At 39.2% G+C, this 22,099-nt stretch overlaps 1 protein-coding gene across 4 annotated transcripts in view; it reads right to left on the bottom strand.

Annotated features, from left to right (window-relative positions):
* Positions 1-1,336: 1,336 nt before the first annotated feature.
* The window catches only part of TTPA (alpha tocopherol transfer protein), a 90,918-nt gene continuing 70,155 nt past the window's right edge, over positions 1,337-22,099 (bottom strand). For 3 of the 4 annotated variants that reach the window (XM_084764726.1, XM_084764727.1, XM_084764725.1), the window contains exons 2-5: positions 15,711-15,864; positions 9,022-9,215; positions 6,905-7,015; positions 1,337-3,332 (exon numbers count right to left, since the gene is read on the bottom strand). In XM_084764726.1, coding sequence (XP_084620852.1) covers positions 3,159-3,332; positions 6,905-7,015; positions 9,022-9,215; positions 15,711-15,861 — 630 coding nt within the window. In that variant the 5' untranslated portion in view covers positions 15,862-15,864 and the 3' untranslated portion in view covers positions 1,337-3,158. The remainder of the gene's footprint in view (positions 3,333-6,904; positions 7,016-9,021; positions 9,216-15,710; positions 15,865-22,099) is intronic. The other variant, XM_084764728.1, reaches the window with a different exon arrangement.

Here is a 22,099-nt window from a genome sequence, read left to right as displayed (position 1 = left end):
TGTTTCTCAGAAATAGAGACTTCAGGTATAGGAAAAAAACACAGAAAATGGGCAACCAATCAGAACAAGCTAAGATATCTGGCCAGAGCAGATAAAGTTGCTCAACTGCCAGTTTAAGCAGGCCACTAACTCATGACTAACTCCTGACTTGGTGCCAGCCAAGCCCCTAACTCATGACTAACTCCTTGACTTGGCAACAGCCAAAGCCTAATGCACCTGTATCCATGCTTCTAGCTTACACCAATGGAAATAAAGATGACTTAACTATATCTACAATTCCCCTAACTGGCTTTTAGAAATAGCCTGCATGTTCTCATGGTTGCCATTCGACCTGAGTGGTGACTCCTTCATGCTGGACTTCTGCAGAAATAAACACTCTTTGGTATTTGCATACTATTTGAGTCTTGGGTCTTTCCTTCAGCGAGTTTCAGACCCTAACAAAAGTAGACAATTAATCTGATAGACTTGAATAGATAGAGCAATCAGTCAAGTGCTAATGACTCACTGGGAGTAGGACAGAGTTTGTCTTGCCTGATCAGTGTTCTCCACCAGACTTAACATTATTGGCTTTATTTCTGGCTCCACTTCTGTAACTCCCAATTCCTTATGCTTTGCCATGTAACAAAGGCAAAACACAGCAAATACATACTGTATGGAGTGTTCCCGAACATACAGGGTCACTCATTGGCTGGGTTAGTTTCTTTCTATACTTTAATGTTTTTGTTTTAGTATAAGTTGGTAGTAAAATTAATATTTCAAAAGTACCTTAATGCTATTTCCATAAGTAAAATCTAGTTTAACAAATAAAATCATAATGTAGGTTGGTAGAAAATTGTTCTAAAATTAGATTATCTTTCATTTTGTTTTATAAAATGCTGGAAATAGAACCCATGTCTCCAGACAGATAGGTAAAAGGGGCCACAAAGCTACTTGTATAAAGCTAAGTCATGTATATTTAAGTTGAAACTCTAAGCAAAATGAAAATAAAAGTAAAACTCACAGTGTGCTACTTAACCAAATAATTGGTTTCTTTTATAGATTTTTATGTCTTAGGGATAGTTTACTTTCCAAATAAAACTAAACATGAATTCCAAAGACCGGAACTACATCTTATGATGCAGTGTCTGTCCTTGATGTAGCACAGGACACTAAAGCAAGCTTAGCAGTAGAATAAGTGGCCTGCACCTAAAATGAAAGGAACCAACATTCATATAATGGATAATGAGACAAAGTATGTTTTGTGTACTTTTTTCTGAATAAAAATGTTTTTTGTTTTGGTAAAAGAATCCCTTCTTTACATTTTAAATGAAAAAAAATATTAACACCATGGTTTATAAGAAAGATATTTATTTTTAACAATATTAAAGCAAATTATTGTGAAGCTCAACAACACAGTGAGCACCTATGGAATCCACCTTTCAGAAAGTGCTTCTGGCACAAGTGTGGTGAAGCCACCTGGAGAATTTCATGATTCTTTGCCCAGAACTCTTCAAAACTGTCTACTCACATTGTTCATCAATGTTCTTCATACGATTGCTTCATTTTATAAACATTTGAAAGCCCCATCATAGAATGTACTTACATTGATTGACATTTTAAATTTTAGTTTATTGTTAATCACTTCACTAATACACACATTTAAAAGACATTTAAAACATGTGCCTTTATTGTAATATGCTATTCCTTCAGAGTCATGGCAAGTGATTTAATAGTCACATGTAAATAAGGTGGCATCTGAGTTTCTTTCTATGATTAAAAGCTTAATAAGCCAGAGGCATTTTATTAGTTTATTACTTTAATTGATTTTTTATTTTTTATTTATATAATTAAAATTTTATGATTTAATAAAGAAAACTAATTTTTAAGAAAAAAAGGCAAGATATTTTTAGTAAAATTAAATAGTAAAGTTAGCATCTAGTTGCTAATCAAAATTAAATGCGTTCTCTTAAGAACATCTTCACCTCCTTTCACTTTTGTCAGAGGTATATGTACAGAGAGTTGTAAGTATTGGCTCATCTGATTAGACTTATTTTCTTATAAAGAAAAACACCTTTGTGCAATGAAAAATATCCTGCTCAAAGATACTCTGATATGATTAATGTTGAAGCCTATGTAGTTGAACAAAAATTCAACAGATTCTTTACCTTGCATTCTTCCAAGTTCAAAATAAAATTAATTATAAAACGTTAAGTATAAAAATTATGTCAGAAATGGAAGGCTGTACTGAATATGGGATTAGAGTACAATCTTTCTCAAGGAATAAAAGTCTTAGAAATGAGCTTCACTGTGGTACAGACAGCATACCCTCGCTACTGACTGTTTAAACATGAATCATGGAACTTAGAATATTCTGAGATAATAGTAAAGCTCAAAATGTTATGAATGATCTGGAAAAATGCTAGCTATAACTACTGGTGGTTAAGAATGTAAACACTTACTTTCATTTGTGTAGTTTTGTTAGGTTTTCAAGTATGAATTGTCTATTTAAAAGACATGTACCCCTACTTCCCTGACTAAACCATAAAGAGGAGCCACAGTTGTATCCTCTACTTATTTGTAAATACAAGACTGTACAAGAAACAATCAGTTGTGCTAAGAATATTTTCTAAAGTTTTAAATAATTTTATCAACCATAGTGATTTTGTTGGTTACAATAGTCTGGCAAGTGACATATATTCAAAGGTTTCTGTTGTGCTTTTCCTAAAGTAGGATTTTCCTGAGATGAGCTATCCTGCCAGCATAAAGCTGTATTCAAGTTGCAATCTGAAATGTAATCACTGGGATGTACTGTGTTCACTATGGGTTGTTATGCACAGTACTTTCCAGTGCACTAGTCATCGATCTAGTATTAAACAATGTGACCATAAAAGTTTTCTTAAGATGAAATTTCCTGAACCATACAAAGATATACTGGAACAAGTACTTCAGACATAGCTATGTTTGCCCTTCACCAGCAATCAGGAATCTTTGTAACATTTAATTGATTTAAAAGAAACAGAGCATTGTAAATGTTAAACCATTCCCCAAATATCCATGTTGCATGTTAAACGATCAGATAAGCATCAATTCAGTTAGAAGGTTTGCTCCTGAATTTAGTGACCAGAGCGGATCCCATCCTTGAATTTTGAATGAGGAAGAAAATCACCGGAAATAACTTCTCATTGGATGGTCTCAGAAATGCTGCTCAGATAATCTTCAGACTTCATTATAAAATTTGTCCACTCCTGACAAATATCCTCCATGGAGAACTCGTCACCACCGTATTCCAGAGGAAGAATGCCTGGAAAGTGCTGACATATGCTTGTTTTGTAATTGTTCCCATGCAGATGGATCTGAAATAGCCACAAAGTTTTAGAAGGTGTTGTCTCTGACATGACCATGCTAGAAGCATTTCCAGTGAAAAACTAACCTCACAAAACAGGATACACTGAGGCAAGCACATAGGTATTCCTGTCCTTTAGAATCTAAGAATGTCACTTAGATTTAGATTGTGCTGCTGTGAGTCATATAATTGTATTGCTTTCTTAGATTTGCATTCTTGTAACTGTATGTCTAAAAACATGATAAAAATGTACTACCTGATATTAATTCATAGTAAATAGAAGCATATATTTTGCATCCACAATTAGGTTCATGAGGAGTATTTTATATGGGTATAGTTAATGGTTACAACACTATCAAAACATGACAGTTGTAAGCTCTAAATTTTCATATATTTAAAAATTTTTAAAGTTACTGTAGAATGCAAGTAAAGGCAGGATAAAACAAGCCATAGAAATCAAAAGTGGATCTTGCTAGAGTTAGTAAAAGTGTCTTTCCCACGAAAAGAATCTTGTGTTGAAGGACACAAAGTCTGCGAGTTTACAGATAACACTAGAGAAACCAGAATTGTTAAACGCACAGGCATTTTTCTTCAATAGAAGAAATGAGCACCTGTTCACATGGGAGGCTGGAGTAGATGCTGTTTAATTACATGGTGATCTTATGCTATTCTGTGGAGCCAGCCCTTACCCAAATCCTCCAGACTTCTGAGCATTGTTTCTCAGTCAATATAGCTCATTCTTATGAAACAAATCATAGATATTTTGCAAACTTTTTTTGCTATTATGCTTATTACAAATCCTTTATCCTTAAACTCTTGTCTTTAGCACTGTTTCTCAAGTTTTTTTGTTTGCTTGTTTTTGGTTTTGGCTTTTCAAGAACAGAACCCATGGCTACTTTCCAAAATAGATGTACTTTGTGAAGACGTTTCAATGTAGCCATGCCTGAAGCTTTATTGTAACAGCTGACAAGAGGAACCCCACCTCAAGTTTTATTGTGTTTAATTATGTAAAAGGTAAACCACTTGGGGTCAAACTCCAGAAGCTTGAGCCAGTCTGGCTAACTAAAGTCTTACTAAACCAAAAGTCATTCTTGCCTCTCTTTGCATCGTTTCTCTGCCCGGGGAAGAGCTTGCAGGCATACTCACATAGAGGAACATGCTTAGCAATGCTTTCAGCAAACATTGATTAGAACCTGTGTGTGCTAGGAAACGAGGGTTGGAATGGAGAGATAGCTCCGTGGACCTTATTTAGTTCCCAGCACCTGTACTGAGAAGTTTGTAACGTTACTTCCACGGGATCTGATGCCCTCTTCTGATCTCCTTTGGCATCTTGGGTGTATGTGCATGCACGCGCGCACGCGCGCGCGCGCGCGCACACACACACACACACACACACAGGTGCACGCACTTTACAAAATTAATTTTTTTTAAAGAAAAGAAATGAGGGATGATGAATAAATATCTATACGTAAGAACCACAGGTCTCAACCCATGACTTTTTGGATGAAGTTCCTACCAGTTAGCTCGGAAGAAATTCTGTTTTCTCAGGAAAGGATAGATATAGAAATGTATAGTGCTGCCAAGAAGCTGAGAAGGAAAAGCTTCCTGAGCTTGTTTACTCGTTTTGGCTAGTCTGCTGTGAGTTAACTTTCCCTGGTCCGCTTCATTTAACATCTCAGTTTTTAATGTTTCCCCTTTTTCATTCATATTTCCCTTTTTATTAGACTCAGTTATTCTCACCTTTCTCTTTAGTTGTTCAAACTATAACCCAGAATAGATGTGTCTATTTTTAGAACTTTAAGAGTTAATCAGATGGTATCCAATGTTACTAAGTCACCATAGATGGAAAACAAACTGGCCTATATAAAACACTAGAATGCAGAGTAGCCAGAAATGCCCAGCTTCACTAGGGCTGACAGTTTAGGGATGGTTCCTCTGAAATAAAGAAAGAAATTGGCCCAGAGAGATATGGTGGCTTGCTGCTTTTCCAGAGGATCATTGTTCAGTTCTCAACACCTGTATCTCCTGGTGCCAACCACTTGTAACTCTAGCTCAAGAGATCTGACACTCTCTTCTGGCCTCCAAGGGCACCTGCACTTAGAGGCACATACCTCCACACAGACATTCATATAATTAAAAAATAGAACAAATCTTTTTTTAAAGACAGAAATAACTACTGGGAGTCACAAATATCAACAAAAATATGTGAAAGAAAGGGAAGAACTAGTTGAGAAGGAATTCACTGGGAGTGGAAGAGAGAAAAAAGGGTTGGGGTAAGAAAAATGCATTAGATCCATGCTTGGAACTGTCAAAGAATAAAGACATAAATTTAAGGAAAATGAAGAGAAATAAATACCAACTGGATCACCTCATCTGTAAAGAATCTTTCTAGGGTCGCTATACTCTGACCAAGCATAAAGTGTTCTGCTTTCTTAAGATGGAAGAATGGTTTCTAAACATCCAAGTATCTCATTATAATCAACAGCATCATTACTTATAGTTTTGAGGTTTAACTAGCAAGATTTTTACAAACCTAATTGCAGCAGGCAAATGGTGTGCCCCCGTGCACCCGCAGCTGCCCAGAAAGCTGATTTGAGGGTCAGTTGAACCTGGAAGTTGGATGCAAGCTGGACAACGTAACAACGCCCAGAATGAAGGCTGTAAGAACGCTCCTCTGTGGATTTTAGCAGGGAAGAAGTGGCTATTCTGGATAGCAGATTATTGTCAACCTTTCAAAACTTCTAAACAACAAAATGTGAACTAAAGAACTTGTATGTGAAGTGAAGCTGAAGCAGATAGGTTAGTGAACATCAAGGACTCCTTTGCTGTAGCTGCAAGGCATGAAGTCATATACCCCAGGCATGATATGTTTCAGTTACATATGTTTAATACTTAAGGCAGTATGTGTTCCTATTTGTATAAATAACACATCCATATAAGTTAGAAATCAAAACAACATTTAAAACAAACAAAACACAGATTTTGCTGCAAACTCTCCCCTACCATCACTGGATAGTTTGGCAATCACTCATATTTCTGTCTGTCCTGGCAAAACAAGTTTTTGTGCAACCTTAATTGTATGTTCTGATTCTCCCTTTAGACAGCAAAGGTGGCATGCCATCAACACTGCTCTGCACGGTATGTATTTTACCGTGAAACATACCCTCAGTCTTGTGTGCATTTGTCAGTTTTCTCCCCAGCCCTCTAGTGGTGAATGCTTGATGATTTTAATCTTTTTCACTATATATACTTTTATTGTTATGCAGCTATATCTATCTGATGAATTTCCAGAAGTGCTGACATAGTTTGTCATAACTATTACCACACTGCCCTCTAGAGGGATTGGAAAATATTGTACACTTCAGTGATTCAGTTTCCCTAATTTCCCAGCCAGTGATGCTAGATTTTTCAAAAGTTAAAGTTTTAATTTATAAGAATAATTGACATGTTTGATAATTATTTGAAATATCTTTCCAATGGTTTAGCATCCAAGGAATGTGGGAATATAGTAAAGCTGTCTCTAAATGAAAAGAGGTAAGAATGTTCTCAGGAAATACAGTCACTTGAATATTTTGTACTCACCCGGCCCTTAATCTTTTCAGTCAGAAATGGTTTAATCATGGAGAAGACAGCATGGAAAATGACTGGCTCATTTATCAAGTGGATGCCACGAACTTTCAATGGAAAGGAATCCTTTTAAAAGTAAAGAAAAATAAGAACATTAATAACAAAATATAATGCTGCAGTTACATTTCCAAAGACATCTTTTCTGGGAACACATTGTAATTTTATGGTAATGATCTCAAAGATGGTTCCTTGGACAAAGTGCTTGAGACCAGAATTCAGGCCACAAGCACCCATGTACCCATGGCTGTGGCTGTCCCCAGTAACCGAGGCAGGCAGATCCCCCTCTTAGCCAGCCCAGCAGAAACAATGAGTTCTACATTGAGTTCAAGATCCTATTTCAAAAGCTGGAGTGGATAGCAATGAAAACACCAGACATTGACCTCTGTCCTCCATGCACACGTGCGTGCACACACACACACACACACACACACACACACACACACACACACCGGAATCTAAAGTGTGACTTCATTTTAAAAATGATTTGTTCTGTCAACACAAAAGCCTAGTTTATATATCATTGTCAGTGCTCACAGAAAAGACCTTTAGAAATTTTTTTCCTCATAGCATAGGCCAAGTAATTTAAGAGCCATCTACCCACTTTCAGAAGAAAATCTACTCCCTAGTCACACATAAAGCTTCTACTAGGGAAAAAACAATAATTGGGACATTTTAAATTCATATTTTTACCAAAAATATTTTTTAGAGAAAAAAATCAAACATCCATGAAAATTGAAAAAATATAACAATAGGCACCCGGTTTTAAACTTTTACATTGTATATATCTTTAGTATCAAAGTCATATGGACTATGTAAAAGGTTAAGACCTGAAAGAAAATCAAACTCATCAATAGTTTCCTTATCCAAAAGTTTTTTTTCATTAATGTTATTGAAGACTTTTTCCTCCCTCTTTTATGAAGAATTTTCCTTCATCTTGCCATTTAAACATGTATTAATTAGGATTTTTTTTACAGATTCTATGTATAATTTTATTTCAATTTAATTGCCAATATGCTCTTTAAACATCTTGCATCCCATTCTGTCACATTGTTGCAGTATGGTTTGTGGTAACATTGTTGTAACATTGTTGAGATGGTCCATCAAATAGATATGTCATCATTTAAGTGATCATTTTCCTATTTCTAGGCAAGCAAATTGTATCTAAGTTTCTTCTATTAGAAGTTGTCCTCCAGGCACTGTCTGTGGTTAGGAAGAGAGGTGACTGTAGAACAGCTTTCACATTCAGCTGACCTGGACTAGGACCGTTATGTCACTGTTGATTTGAAATGGTCATTGTATGCCTTCAGCTAGTACACTATAATGCACAGAGTCCTTACTGTATATTCACGAGGTAGGGGAACTGAGCATGCTAATTATGCTTATAGACCTAGCACCAGGGTGGTGGAGACAGGCCCTGGAGGTTCATTGGCCAGAAATCAGCCTAATCAGTGAAGGCCAGTGAGAGACTGTGTCTCAAAGTAGAGTAAGTAGGAAATGGCATCTGATGAATGACACCTCAGATTGTCCTCCTGCTTCCTTACCTACATTCACACATGTGTAGCTACACACACACACACACACACACACACACACACACACACACACACACACACAAAACAAAAAAAACCCCTAGATTTCTGAAGAAAGGCATATCAATTTAAAGCTGGCAAGACATGTGACATCCTATTGCATCATTATTAAAAATATGTTTTAATCAGATTTCTTGTTAGGGTTGTTATTAGGTCTCATATATCCCAACCTAGCCTCCTGATCCTCCTGCATGTACCAGCTAAGTGCCAGGACTACAGATGTGTTCTACCATGCCTGCCTTGAGCCAATTTTTTACGTTAAGAAGAAAACTTAAATGACAAAAACAGTAAATTGCTTTATTATTTAAATGTATAAATTCTGTGGCTACTTATTTTGAATATATTATTTTAAGTTAACTATATTAACTGTTAACTTCATTTAAATATAGACCTGCCATTTCTAATATTTAAGTTTCTAAAAGTATACAAACACAGTTGACACTATTATATACTTAATTCCTAATAGTTGAGAAAGATACTCACTGTAAGTACAGAAGCAATATTCTTGGCCACAGATGGGGTTATTTGGAAAGCATGAGAAATCTGCCAGCCCTCCAGGTCAAATATAGCCTTTATTCCATTCCGCTGAGTTTCCACCTCCTGTACAATGAGCTCTGATGTGATCAGACTTACTCGAAATACATCATAGGCTGTAAAAACTTTTGGGTCCCAGTATGCTACAATAAATAAATAAAAAGACATCACAGCTTAGCATTGGGTGAAGAATCAGAAAAATTCTTAAAGGGGACAGGTTATTTTAAGGCCTAAAGGATGGGTAGAAATAAAATCATTAACAAGAGATCATGAATTAAGTAGTTGAATTGAGATCCGAATATTTGTCTGCCCCCCCCCCCGCCCCTTCTTTAAACTTCTGGCAATTAATAGATGTTTAATAGTATAGGGTAGTGATAAATACAGATCAAATTTGATTGATAATTGAAGGCACATCACAACCTCAAGAGAAGGCTATGCTAGAAATGGAAACCTTTAATGCCTCTATGCTCCAAGCTCAGAAATAGCAGCAAGGATCATAGCAGCTTGTGGTTTGGATCTGAAGTGTACCGACATGCTCATGTGCTGCAGGCTTGGTTCCTAGTGCATCAGTGTTCAGAGACAGTGCTTTCTGGAAGGAACTAGCTCATGAGAGCTCTACACTCATCAGTTAGTGGACTGAGGCATCTATGGATTCGTAACTTAATGGACTGTTGGATGGTACTGAGAACTTTGGAAGTAGAGCCTGCTTGGAGGAAGTAGGTTTTTAGGGCTGTGCACTTGAAGTGGATGTTTGGTCTCTTATTCTCACTTGTTGCCTCCTGAACACCAAATCTTGTCAGCTTTCCTCTGACCTGCTCTCCCTGTTAGGTTAAGCTGCATCAACACAAGCTTACAGCAATGAAACCAAACAGTGATGGGATTAGACCTGCAGAACCAATCTTTCCTTCTTTCACATTGATTTCCTCAGGAACCCTGACACAATGATGGATAGATGACTAACACAGCAACCAAACAGGCTTCCAAGGGGAAAGCCTTAGATCAGATAGACAGACTGGTCATTTGCCAGATCTCAGGGACCAGCAGGATAGAGCAGTCATGTCCCTACAGGCTTGAGCAGGAAGCTTGTCTTGGGAATGCTGCTGTACAAGCCCAGAGAAAACAAAGAGTATGGTAAGATGAGGTATTGATATTCTTGTCTACACAACCTGTCCCACCCCACCATCTGTAAGACAGGCCATGGCAGGCAGAGGGATAATAGTAATGGACCAGTAGACAGGTGGTCTTTAAAAATAATGTATTAAAATTTGTCATATGATTCACAAAGAAGACAGGAGCCAAACTCCATAGACAAAGCAAAATAAATAAATAAATAAATAAATAAATAAATAAATCAAAGAAACAGGAGAGAAAAGTGAATTAAAAGAAGTAATAGTTTCAACAGATTAAGAGGAGACTAGAATCTATTTATAAGAATAGATAAGCTCAGAAAGATGGTTCTATGGGTAGAGGCTCTTGCCACCAAGCCTGACCACATGAGCTCAGTATGAGGAACCAGCATGGTAGAAGCACTTGGAAGGTAGAACCCAGAGAATCCGGGGTTCAAGGACATCTTCAGCTCTACAGTGAGTTCAAAGCCAACTTGGGCTCTATGAGTTCCTGTCAAAAGAGGGGAGGGAGGAAAGGAGGGAGGGAGGGGGAGAGAGAGAGAGAGAGAGAGAGAGAGAGAGAGAGAGAGAGAGAGAGAGAGAGAGAGAGAGAAGAAATAAAATAAAGAAAATGATTAATAACTAATAAATTGTAAAAGCTCAGAAACTCAAAGATCTTTGCTAAGGCCTCCAAGTAAGTGGAATGTGCTATTTATTGAGATGGTGTTTGGGGGTGGAAAGTTCATATATACACATTTCACAGTGGTAACCAAGAATGCTGACTGGAATGCAGGTAGAATGGAGAAACAGTTGTATTGATATGAATCTCAAAGAATAAAGCAATGTGAAGACACAATTCTGGTAGTTATTTGTGTTTATATGGTACCTGTGAAAAGGACTATCTAGAATAGGTCTAGTTTTCTCTGTTATAGGAGGGAGAGGTAAATATACATATTAGGAGCTAATTGTCTGGAACCTGGCTCAGCAATTATGACTATTCTCTTCTCCCAGAGGACCTGAGTTTTCATTGCCATCACTCACTTTGCTTGCAAGCAGCTCACAACCTCTTGTAGCTCAGCTCCAGGGGACCCACCCTGTCTCTGGCTTCTGTGGGCATCTTTACTCATGTTCGTTCCCTTCACAGATGTTCATAAATGTGTGTTTCTTTAGCTTTAAAAAATGTGATCCATATGAAATGAAGGCTGAGGCCAGTGTCCTGTCAAATTTCAGAACTTAAAGGCCCATAAGAACAGGTGAATCCTGTGGTAGAAATGAAGAATGCCAGGTTGGTTACAGGAAAAACTCTTGGAGTGCAGGTCAACAGAGAACAGTGTAGTTCATAAGAGAGAAGTGTGGGCTCTCTGGTGAGGTCAAATAGAATGTGGTTTGTTTCTCAAATTTGCTTGAAAGAGGGATGCTCACCACAGTTGCCTCAGGTCCTTTCAGTGGTGGTCGGAATGGAACAGGTGAGAATTATGAGAGCTGTGGATGGTGAACTGCAGGCACACAAGGAGTCTAGCTAGGGACAGAAAAGGTAAGACCAGAAGTAGCTGGGTAGAGGCTGGAATATGTGGGGTTGAGGAGGAGTTTGTTTTCAGGGGATGAGCCTTTCCAGGTCTAGCTCTTACTGGTATTGTATAGCCTTGAGGAAAAGATGAAGATCTAGACAGGGAAACAGTGGCCATGGGAGTTATAGGAATTGATGGTGGAACATCCCTTTGCTTTACAGGTCTCACAGGTAAGAGTATGGAAACTAGTTATCCAGCTCCAAATTGTGACACAACTTCAGCTGAATGCTACAGTGATGAAACATGAGCTCAACAAAGAAAATGTGCAGACCATGAAACAGTTTCTGTCCAATTTCTGACTTGTCTGAGCTGCGTTCACTTTCTGTGAGTTTAAATTAAAAGTTCAATTCCTCATCCCAGTAGCTAGAGTTCAAATTCTCACTAGTCATGTAGGCTAGCAGCTACTGTAAAACGAGGTCATCACAGAAGATTCTATTGCACAGTCCTGGCTAACTAAGCTCCATAAAGAAAGACAGGAGAAATCAGAATTTTAATTTCTTCCCTACCATCTACCTAGCATTTATTTATTGTGTGTCAAATAATGTTGTTATACTGTGTGTGAGAGTGCGTGCATGTGTTATATAAAACAAGATGTAGTTTTCCCAGCAACTGTGTTACAGGTTTTTTCTATATACATTTTACAGATTTCAATAAAGTCAACATGCCCCACGGCTTCAACTCATAATATCTCAAGTATGGTTAAAACTAAATCTTCATTGTTACAATTTGCTTTTGCAGCTGTAGTATTGTAGTTGGTCTCAAAGGCCTTAGCTTACATCCTCTGTCATAGGGCTGGTAAAGGTCCACTTAAAGGGAAGGCTCTTGACTTTCTCATGGCATTTACTGCACAGGCATGGTACAGAGGGGGCATGGCTGCACTGCACTTCTGTGGAAAAAATCTATCACAGATGCAGCTACTTCATTAGTTCAATTAAATTGAGAAGGCTTATAACATCTTATCCTGTCCTTTTATTTTATTCACAAAATCCTAAATCTTTTTCTTTTCATTCTAGAATACCATAGCACATAGGAGGAGACTTGCTACATACCTTTCTGTTCTGACCTTCCTTAAACCTACGTTATCTTTTGAGTTAAACAACACATCTCTCTCTCTCTCTCTCTCTCTCTCTCTCTCTCTCTCTCTCTCTCTCTCTCTCTCTCTCTCTCTCTGTGTGTGTGTGTGTGTGTGTGTGTGTGTGTAACATGGAGGTCAGATATCAGTGTTGGGTGTCTTTACCATTCTATACCTTAAGTTTGAGCCTTAGAACTCACTGACTGAGCTGGACTAAGGACTAAGCCAGCAAGCCCTGGGGATACTGCTCCCCATCACTAGGATGACAGACATGCACTGTAACATGTGCTAGCTTTTCACATGAGCTCTGGGGATCTGAGCTCAGGTCTTCATGCTTACATAGCAAGCTTTTTACCAACTGAGCCATCCTTCCAGCTCCTAAATAACACACTTTTGAATAACTATACTCCCAGAGGCCCAGGCTACGCAATAGATCTGTTAGTTGGCTGCTGTGATATTTGTGGTTTAAAAGCCACATTGGGTTTCTTACTATAAATATGTTGTTTTATTTTGTTTTAGTTACTTTCTATGGTAGAATCACAAAATAAATAATAACTATCCAGCCAGGTACTCCAAAGCCTGATACTTTAAAATGTTGGGAGAAGAGGGGACACAGAAAGAAATAAAATAAAACACCTGTATGTTTTAGTTTTATGCTCTTGAAACTTAAGCACAGTTGTCATGTAAAATATACACACCACTTAAAGATGAATTCCAGATAAATTTGGTACAAGAATTAGCATAAGTAAAACTTATTTGTGGTTTATCTGAAATTTGAATTCAACTGGTAACCCTAAATTCTTTGAATATATTGGTTCCTTTGCTGATTCAAATGTATATGCTGGCCAGTCCATCCCTAAGAAGGTTCCTTTGACAAGGTGGAGCAGCAGGAGGACACAAAGGCCAGTGCTGAGCTCTGTGGGTGAGGACTTCATGACTAGTTCATTTTTATGTGATATGTAATCTGGGGTCAAGAAATACAAATTTATCTAAGGCTTTCCAGGGTTAAAAACAACATCTTCTCCTTAACAACACACAAAGCAGTCCAGGTAAAGGCAGAGATCATATACATTGGCAAGCAGTGAACACTAATATATGAACACTTAAATCTTTAAAGAAGAAGAAATTAGCTGGGCTGGGGCAGGGTGATCGCTTGAGCCCAGAAGTTCAAAGTCAGCATGAACAATATTTGGAGACTCCATTGAGAGAGACAAACAGACTTAGAGACAAATATTTGTAATTATAATTCAAAGAAATTCTGTTCCTGAAATGTTGATTAAAAATGCTCTTTCAACAGGCTATGAGAGAATTCTGGGAAACAGTGATTCTTTTCTTTCACCAGGAAGTTCTTTTTGTTTTTTAGGCTTGGTTTTGTTGTTGTTTGCTTTTTCCAATGCAACACTTTTACTAAATATTTGGGAATTTCACATCATGTACCCCATTACATTCACATACCAGTCCTCCCTAGTCCTCCTCCACTCCTGTGACCCCTGCTCCAAAAAAGAAAAAAAATCAATTTGTGTTGCCCTTATACTCACTGGAGCATGGCCAAACTCCCAGTGGCCAGCCTCTTAAAGAAAACTGAGTCCTTTCCCCACTCAAACTCCAGCCAAACGCTGTCAAATGTGGAGAGCTACATACACCTCAGCATCCCCACTATAATTTTTAATGGCTTTCTGTCTAGACTGTCACTTTTTTGAGGGGAGGGGTTGTCACAGAAGCCTTTTATGTCCCTCTTTCTCAACCGTGAGTCTTCAATCATCAATATCACTGCAAAAGTAGGTCCTTGCCCTTTACTGCCATGGGAGCTTGGATCATGGACATCCACATGGTCTCTGGCATCAGCATGTTCCAGAGACATCATCATGGTCTTTGTTGGGAGTACACAGCACAGACAGCAGCCTCTGCTGCAGCACGGGCCACCAACGCCATCATAGCCCTCAGCAGCAGCACAATCAAGGACATCCACATGGCCTTTGTGGCAACATGGGCCACTGACATCAATATGGTTCCCCAGCAGCAACCTCACTCATGGACATCAACATGACTTCAGGTTGCAGCACAGACCTCAGAAACTCACATGACCTCCTGTGGTAACGTGGGTCTTGGACATCAACAGAGCCCCTGGCTGTCCAGTCATGTTGATGTCCATGGCCCATGTTACCACTGATGGCCATGCAATGCCTGTGGTCTGTGCTGTCACCTGAAAGTTTTAGCTACATAAAACTAAAGATGTGGCAGAGATTATGGGTCACCAGTTATGGATATGAATGTTCATATCTCCTTCAAATTCATATGCTAGAATTCTACCTGCAAGTATGTGGTATTACTCTGTGTGCACTCAACCCCAAAACACATACACATAGTAGTGCATGCCATGCTGCACATGGAGAAATCAAAGGATAATTTTTCTCTTTCATTATGGGTTCCAAAGTTTGAACTCAGGCAATCAGACTTTTGTAGCATGTACGTATATCTGCTGGGCTATCTTAATAATGTATTAGGAAGTATGTATAAATAAGGAGTATAATATCTTGGTATTAGGGAGTAGATTTGGTAAGGTCTTAAGTTATAATGATAGGATCCTCAGAGGTCAGTGCCTTTTAAGAGGCTCCAAGGGATACTCTGTTCCTTAGACTATGTGAGGTCAACGTGAGAAGATCTCTGAGAACCAGAACATAGGCCCTCATCAGAACAAAAATCACTGGGGCTTTGATGTTGGACTTCAGCACTATGAACTAAATTTCAATTTTTCTAAGCAACCAGTCTATGTGATTGTGCCATAGCTGCCTGATCAGATAAGACATTAGCCAAAAGAAACACTAGAATACTCAGTAATGAACAGAAATGAAAATAGACTAAGAGGGAGGAGAATGACTGTGTATGACTCACCAATTCTGTAAATAAGAACTCTACTGCCAGTGGGATCCCTGGACCTCAACACTCCATGGTAGCCAGCCTTCAAAAGTCCAAGGATGCTCTGAGGGTGTAGATCTGCACTTAACTCTGGACATTCTGCTCGCCATTTATAATAGTTTTTCATTAACTGAAAAATAAAATTAAATATGTCCATAAATAGCATGCATGGTAGGCATTCTGTAGAGCAGTTGAAAGGCTTGATGTTGTGTATGAAGCTTGCCATCTCTCATGCCAAAATCCAGAAGAGCTTTTGACCTATAAAAGCCAAAGTCTCTTCCATTAAGTATTTGACAGCCCTATCTTACTTGAGATAACAGTTGGTCCTGAATTCAAGACTCAGTTACTTTTAGTTGCCATTCATAACAGTCTCACAAAGCAGTCACTAACAAGTCCACATCTGTACCTGCCAGAAAGAGGTGGAATTGGCTTTGGATGTGAGCTGGTCTTACACTCTACTTTAACAAAAAGTGTAGTTGTGGAAATGACACTACACTAGATCTAAAAAGCCTGGTGCCTTGTGAGTTTTCTTTTTGGGATCCAGATATATGTCAGATTACTGGATGGTAACAGTCCAGGTGGGGAAGGCCAAGACGTTGAGAGACTATCCTAAATAGTCTAACTTTGCTCATGATCTCACTGGATACCATGATGAGCCAAAATACATCATTCCACTGAGCCTCGGCCAACCCAGATCACAGGGAAATGAGGAGTCATGCTGTAGGTCAAAAGCTTTAAAAGGTATTTCCTATTTAGCAATAGTACTTTTGAAACAAGGAACGAAAGTCAGTCAAATAAATTGAAAATAAATTGAAAGCAAAGAAACCATATAACTAAACAATAGATCTTGACAAAATATGGTTTAAAGGAACCACATTGCCCCACCCCCATTGACGGACCACCATGATTAGCTGGTCAACAAAAAGTTACTATCATTTAATTTTCTTTGTAATTTTTTTGTATTCTTGTTTTCCCTAAATTTACATTGTATATGTTATATGCTACTATGCATGTTGAGCCACAATTAGGTGAAAGGCAAATATGTTGGAAGCATTTGGAAACACCAGAAAGATACTGTATGTGAACCTCATCCTTCATTAAGTTAGGGTCTTACTCTGGCAAAGCTTCATCAAGGGAACTTCATATTTATTTATTATAAACATGGTAACTGTAGCCACAAAATGGTAATAATACAGAGGAGACCCTACAAATAGCTTATACACAGGGTGAATTCTCAGCTATGGAAGAATTCCCTGGCAAGGACTGGCTTGGAGAAGAGCCAGTTGGACTGTGAGAGACACATCACCATGGAATCCTCTAGGACAGAGCTTTTGTGGTCCTCCACTTTCTCTCTTCCTTGGCCTAATCTTATGTTGTCATTTTCTCTTTCTGTCTGTCTCTCTCATCTCTGCATCTTATTATCTCTTTAGCTTAAATATGAAAGACTCACTAAGACACACTTGCAGCAAAGTAAGAAAGAAGAAAGTCAGTCACTTTGCCAGCAAAAGTAATTGGTGACCTAAATAGCGATTTTCAATGGCAGCAAGAACAAGAGGCTCATTGTAGTTCTGACACAGTCGTTCTGCCGATACTATGAATTTAACTTCTTCCTCCTGTCCTAGGTGGCGTTGGAATCAGTGTCAGTAACAGTTATGATGCCCACTTACTTTTTGGTGGTTTCTCCAGACAAAAACAAGCCTTTAAATCTTGATTCAGTGTAAATGTTGAAAGCAGAACTTTGTGACTATATAGAATAGTGGCTCTATTGTCCTGGGAATGTAAAAGTGTGTCTCACTAGAGAGGATCCTTGAGCTAATGGAGGCACCACACTCAGCACATCTCTGAAATTTTCGGCTCTTGGGAGATAGAAACATGCAGAATGAGAGAATGCACCAATACAGGAATCACTCTATCCACACTTGGAAAAAATCACTGCTGTAAATATGAACAATTACTGCATTCATCTTGATACTTTCATATCCCAAAGGTTTAGAATCCAAATATTTGGTCATTTATTCTATGATGATAAACAAATGTACAAGTCCAATTGACATAATGTTAATAGTAAAAGTAAATTGCCAAACTCAAGTCCAGAACAACAACAACAAAACTGACTGCAAATAAATATTTGTTACCAAAGGCTGCCTATGTTCAGTCAAAAATTAGAAATATCTACTTAAATTTTTATATTTAATGTAAGTTCTTTCTTACATTTTCCATTTGTTTTCAGAACATCATCACCACCACCACTACCACCACTACCATCACCACAATCACTACCAATACCAACACCAGCACCACCAGCACTACCACCAGCACCAGCACCACTACCATCACCATAACCACCAGCACTAACACCAACACCAAAACCAACACTACTACATCACCATAACCACCACCACCACTACCATCACCATAAACACCACGACCAACACCAGCACCAACACCAGCACCAACACCAGCACCACCACAATCACAACAAAATATTTGTGCCAAAATATTCAGTGCAATACCATCAGTTGTGTCTTATAATGACCCTTGGAGGTACTACTGTTATCCCATTGATAGATAACAAATCTATGAGAAATTATGTTTATCCACTAAGCAGAGTGAAGATTGAAATTTATATATGGTATGACAAATTTCATACAAAAAAAGCCACAGTTTGATGGAAATTGTCAGGAACAGACCATAGAATTTGAAAAGTGTTGAAATCTTAGTAGAAACCATAAAGATAAAGTACTGAAAACACTGTATATGTCTTGGGTTATTTTGTTGTTAATACTATGATAATAAATGATATGACTTCTAAAGAGATGAAGTCTGTTTGGCTCACAGTTCTAGGTTCACAGTTCTAGTGGACCATTTATGCTGTTAGCCTTCTTGCTGGTAGAGTCCTCAGAGAACATAAGGCAATATATGGCAAGAGTCTCCCGCTCCCTCCCTCTCTCTCTCTCTCTCTCTCTCTCTCTCTCTCTCTCTCTGTGTGTGTGTGTGTGTGGGTGTGTGTGTGTGTGTGTGTGTGTGTGTGTGTGTATTTGCTCTCATAAAAACTATCATTATTCTATCATGCATGCTCTACACTGACTAACTCTTGCCAGAAAGCCCACTCCATATACAGCAGTCGGATTACTTTTCTGCCTCCTTTTCTGGCGGGGAAAGGAAGGTTTGGAACATGGTTTCAGTGTGTATTTCTGGCTGTCCTGTAACTTACTCTGTAGATCAGCTTGGCCTTGAACGCACAGAAATCTACCTGCCTCTGCCTCTTGAGTGCTGTATATAAAAGCGTGTCACCACAACTTGCTTTTCATTTCTTCCCTCACCATAGGGATTAACCTTTAGTAAGAGTCTTGAGGGAGCAAACCATATCCAAACCATCACAGCTTCAGACAGAAACGTAGGAACAAGGTAGTTTGCTTGTTGCACAGATGGTGGCTATTTCATGCTCACTGTTGTGATCTGTCTTCCAGCAGCACAGACTCTCCTGAGCCTCAACCAAGTCCAAATCTCTACACCACAGCTTAACAGCTATGTGGGTTACTCTATATCTCAATATCTTGTAAAATTAAAGAATACATAATTCTTACAAATCATTCAGAAAAGTGCCTAGCATTCCCTAAACATATTGGCTATTAAGACTAGAAAATATTAATTTATCATATTTTCAAAATCAGAATGATGAGAAATTCCATTAAAATTGAGGGGCTTGTTGAGTTTTGGGGCTTACATACCATGAGCAAGAGTGTTGGCACTAACTACCACTGCAGAAAAAAAATAAAAAGAAAGTGGCACAGCTTTCCCCTTTCCCCTTTCCTTTCCAGTTGGCAGATAAGACAGAGAGGTCACAAACAGAAACTTGGCTTCTGTCCAGTGGACTCACACACAGTCCTGCTAGGCAACTCATCAAGGGTCTGTGGAATGGAAACCATTTGGCAAAAGCAAGGGTACAGGAAATGGGCAGATTCTATATCTTCATCTGCTTACACACAGCTGCTTAAAAAAACAGCTAAAACCGGTAGATTTTATTATTTGGTGCCTCTACGCAGATTTTAAGATCTCATTTAAACTCTAGGGACTGCATTTTCATATTCAGTAGCCGCAAAGTGCACACTAGTACATTCATTTATCACAGTGTTAAGACAGTTTATAACTAGTGTACGCAGGGAAAGAAGTGGATCTGTACTGCAATTTAATCCCCAACATCAAAATGATCTCAATACATTGCCATCAACATTAAAAAAAAAAAAAAAAAAGACAACCAATTCACTTGTAAAGAAAATTTTGGATAGAAGCAATTCTACTTTCCTATTTATTTTTATTAATTTATGTATTTATTCACTTCGCATCCCAGTAAAAGCCTCCTCCCAGCCCCACCCTCCCTCCCTCATCCCCCCCTCCCCTATACCTCAGAAAAGGAGAGGCCCCACCCACCCGGGGAGCCCCTACCCACCCCAGCTCATCAAATCCCATCAGGACTCAGTTAGTCCCCTTCCCCTGTGCTCTGGCAAGGCAGTTGCGTCAGGGGACATAATCAAACAGCAGGCAACAGAGTCCAGCCACGCATTAGGTGAAGCATAGGGAGGCTAATGGAAGGGGGCTATAAAAGGATGTGGATGTGACAAGAGCTCCACAAGAAGACCAACAAAGCCAATGAGCCAGGGCCCAGGGCGGCCTGTGGAGTCACTGGATACTGAGTGTTTGTCCAGGAAAACTAGGGTTCAGTTACACAAGAGAAAAACACTGATCCTAGGAAAGACAAATCACCACAGGAGTGGCAGCATTTGTCTAAAACCATGAGACTCATCGGAGGGGAAAGGAACATTGAAAAGGAGAAAGCTCATTCCACAAGTTTCATGGCTGTGGTACATATGGCAAGACAGAGTCTTGATGAAGACACAGTTAACTGACTAGGCTTCTTCTCATACACTCCTCGTTGTCACCAGAAAACAAAACAAAATGAACCCTGAGAGCAAAGCATAGTCTATGTGTTTATCTAAACATTCTAGTTCTGTTGGAGAGTGCATGGTTTAAGTATTAGATAGCCTATAAGCTAGGACCGACCTAATTTCTTTTATTTAGATTTTTTTCAAAAGTGAAGGAAAAAAAGTGGCAAAAAAAAAAAAGATAACTGGAAAATTAGTTTTAGATGACCTAAAATATGGCTAACATCACCTATAACAAAATTAGTGTATATTATGATGATAATTAAAAACTATTATTTTTTTGTTTTTTCGAGACAAGGTGTCTTTGTGTAACCTTGGCTGTCCTGGACTCGCTTTGTAGACCAGGCTGGCCTTGAACTCACAGTGATCCGCTCGCCTCTGTCTCCCAAGTGCTGGGATTAAAGTCGTGTGCCACCACACCCAGCCTTAAAAGCCATTTTTCATCTAGCAGGCATAAAACATATTTGGTAAGGCAGTATACATAATAATATGGAGAAAAAGACACCATTATGCAGTGCACGTTTTGTCAGAGTAGCAAACATAGTGAAAACTGCCTGAGAAGCTGCTGCATTCCACAAGACTAAAAATATGAACATTGTACTTCAGCAACTGGTGAATGTGTAGAGTACAGATACATAAGGACATGTTCCTATTTATGTAGGAAGATGAAATATAAAGATAAGACAGAATGCACTCAGTAAAAGAAGAGAAGATCCCCTGATGAAGGTATTTTTTGTACTACTAGGCAGAATGTGGAGGTAACAAAAGAAAGAAAAATGCTAAATGAAGGAATGAATGGTGAACATGGAGACACTGAGTGCGGGCTTGAGCAGTGAGCATGGAGACACTGGGGTCCATCACTGAGTGCGGGCTTCAGCAGTGAGCATGGGGACACTGGGGTCCATCACTGAGTGCGGGCTTGAGCAGTGAGCATGGGGACACTGGGGCCCATCACTGAGTGCGGGCTTGAGCAGTGAGCATGGACACACTGGGGTCCATCACTGAGTGCGGGCTTGAGCAGTGAGCATGGGGACACTGGGGTCCATCACTGAGTGCGGGCTTGAGCAGTGAGCATGGGGACACTGGGGCCCATCACTGAGTGCGGGCTTGAGCAGTGAGCATGGGGACACTGGGGTCCATCACTGAGTGCGGGCTTGAGCAGTGAGCATGGGGACACTGGGGCCCATCACTGAGTGCGGGCTTGAGCAGTGAGCATGGGGACACTGGGGCCCATCACTGAGTGCGGGCTTGAGCAGTGAGCATGGACACACTGGGGTCCATCACTGAGTGCGGGCTTGAGCAGTGAGCATGGGGACACTGGGGCCCATCACTGAGTGCGGGCTTGAGCAGTGAGCATGGGGACACTGGGGTCCATCACTGAGTGCGGGCTTGAGCAGTGAGCATGGACACACTGGGGCCCAT

The sequence above is a fragment of the Acomys minous genome (assembly GCF_964271855.1).
Source record: "Acomys minous genome assembly, chromosome: 1".
NCBI classification, from domain to species: domain Eukaryota; kingdom Metazoa; phylum Chordata; class Mammalia; order Rodentia; family Muridae; genus Acomys; species Acomys minous.
This window is presented reverse-complemented; position numbering and strand designations above follow the sequence as displayed.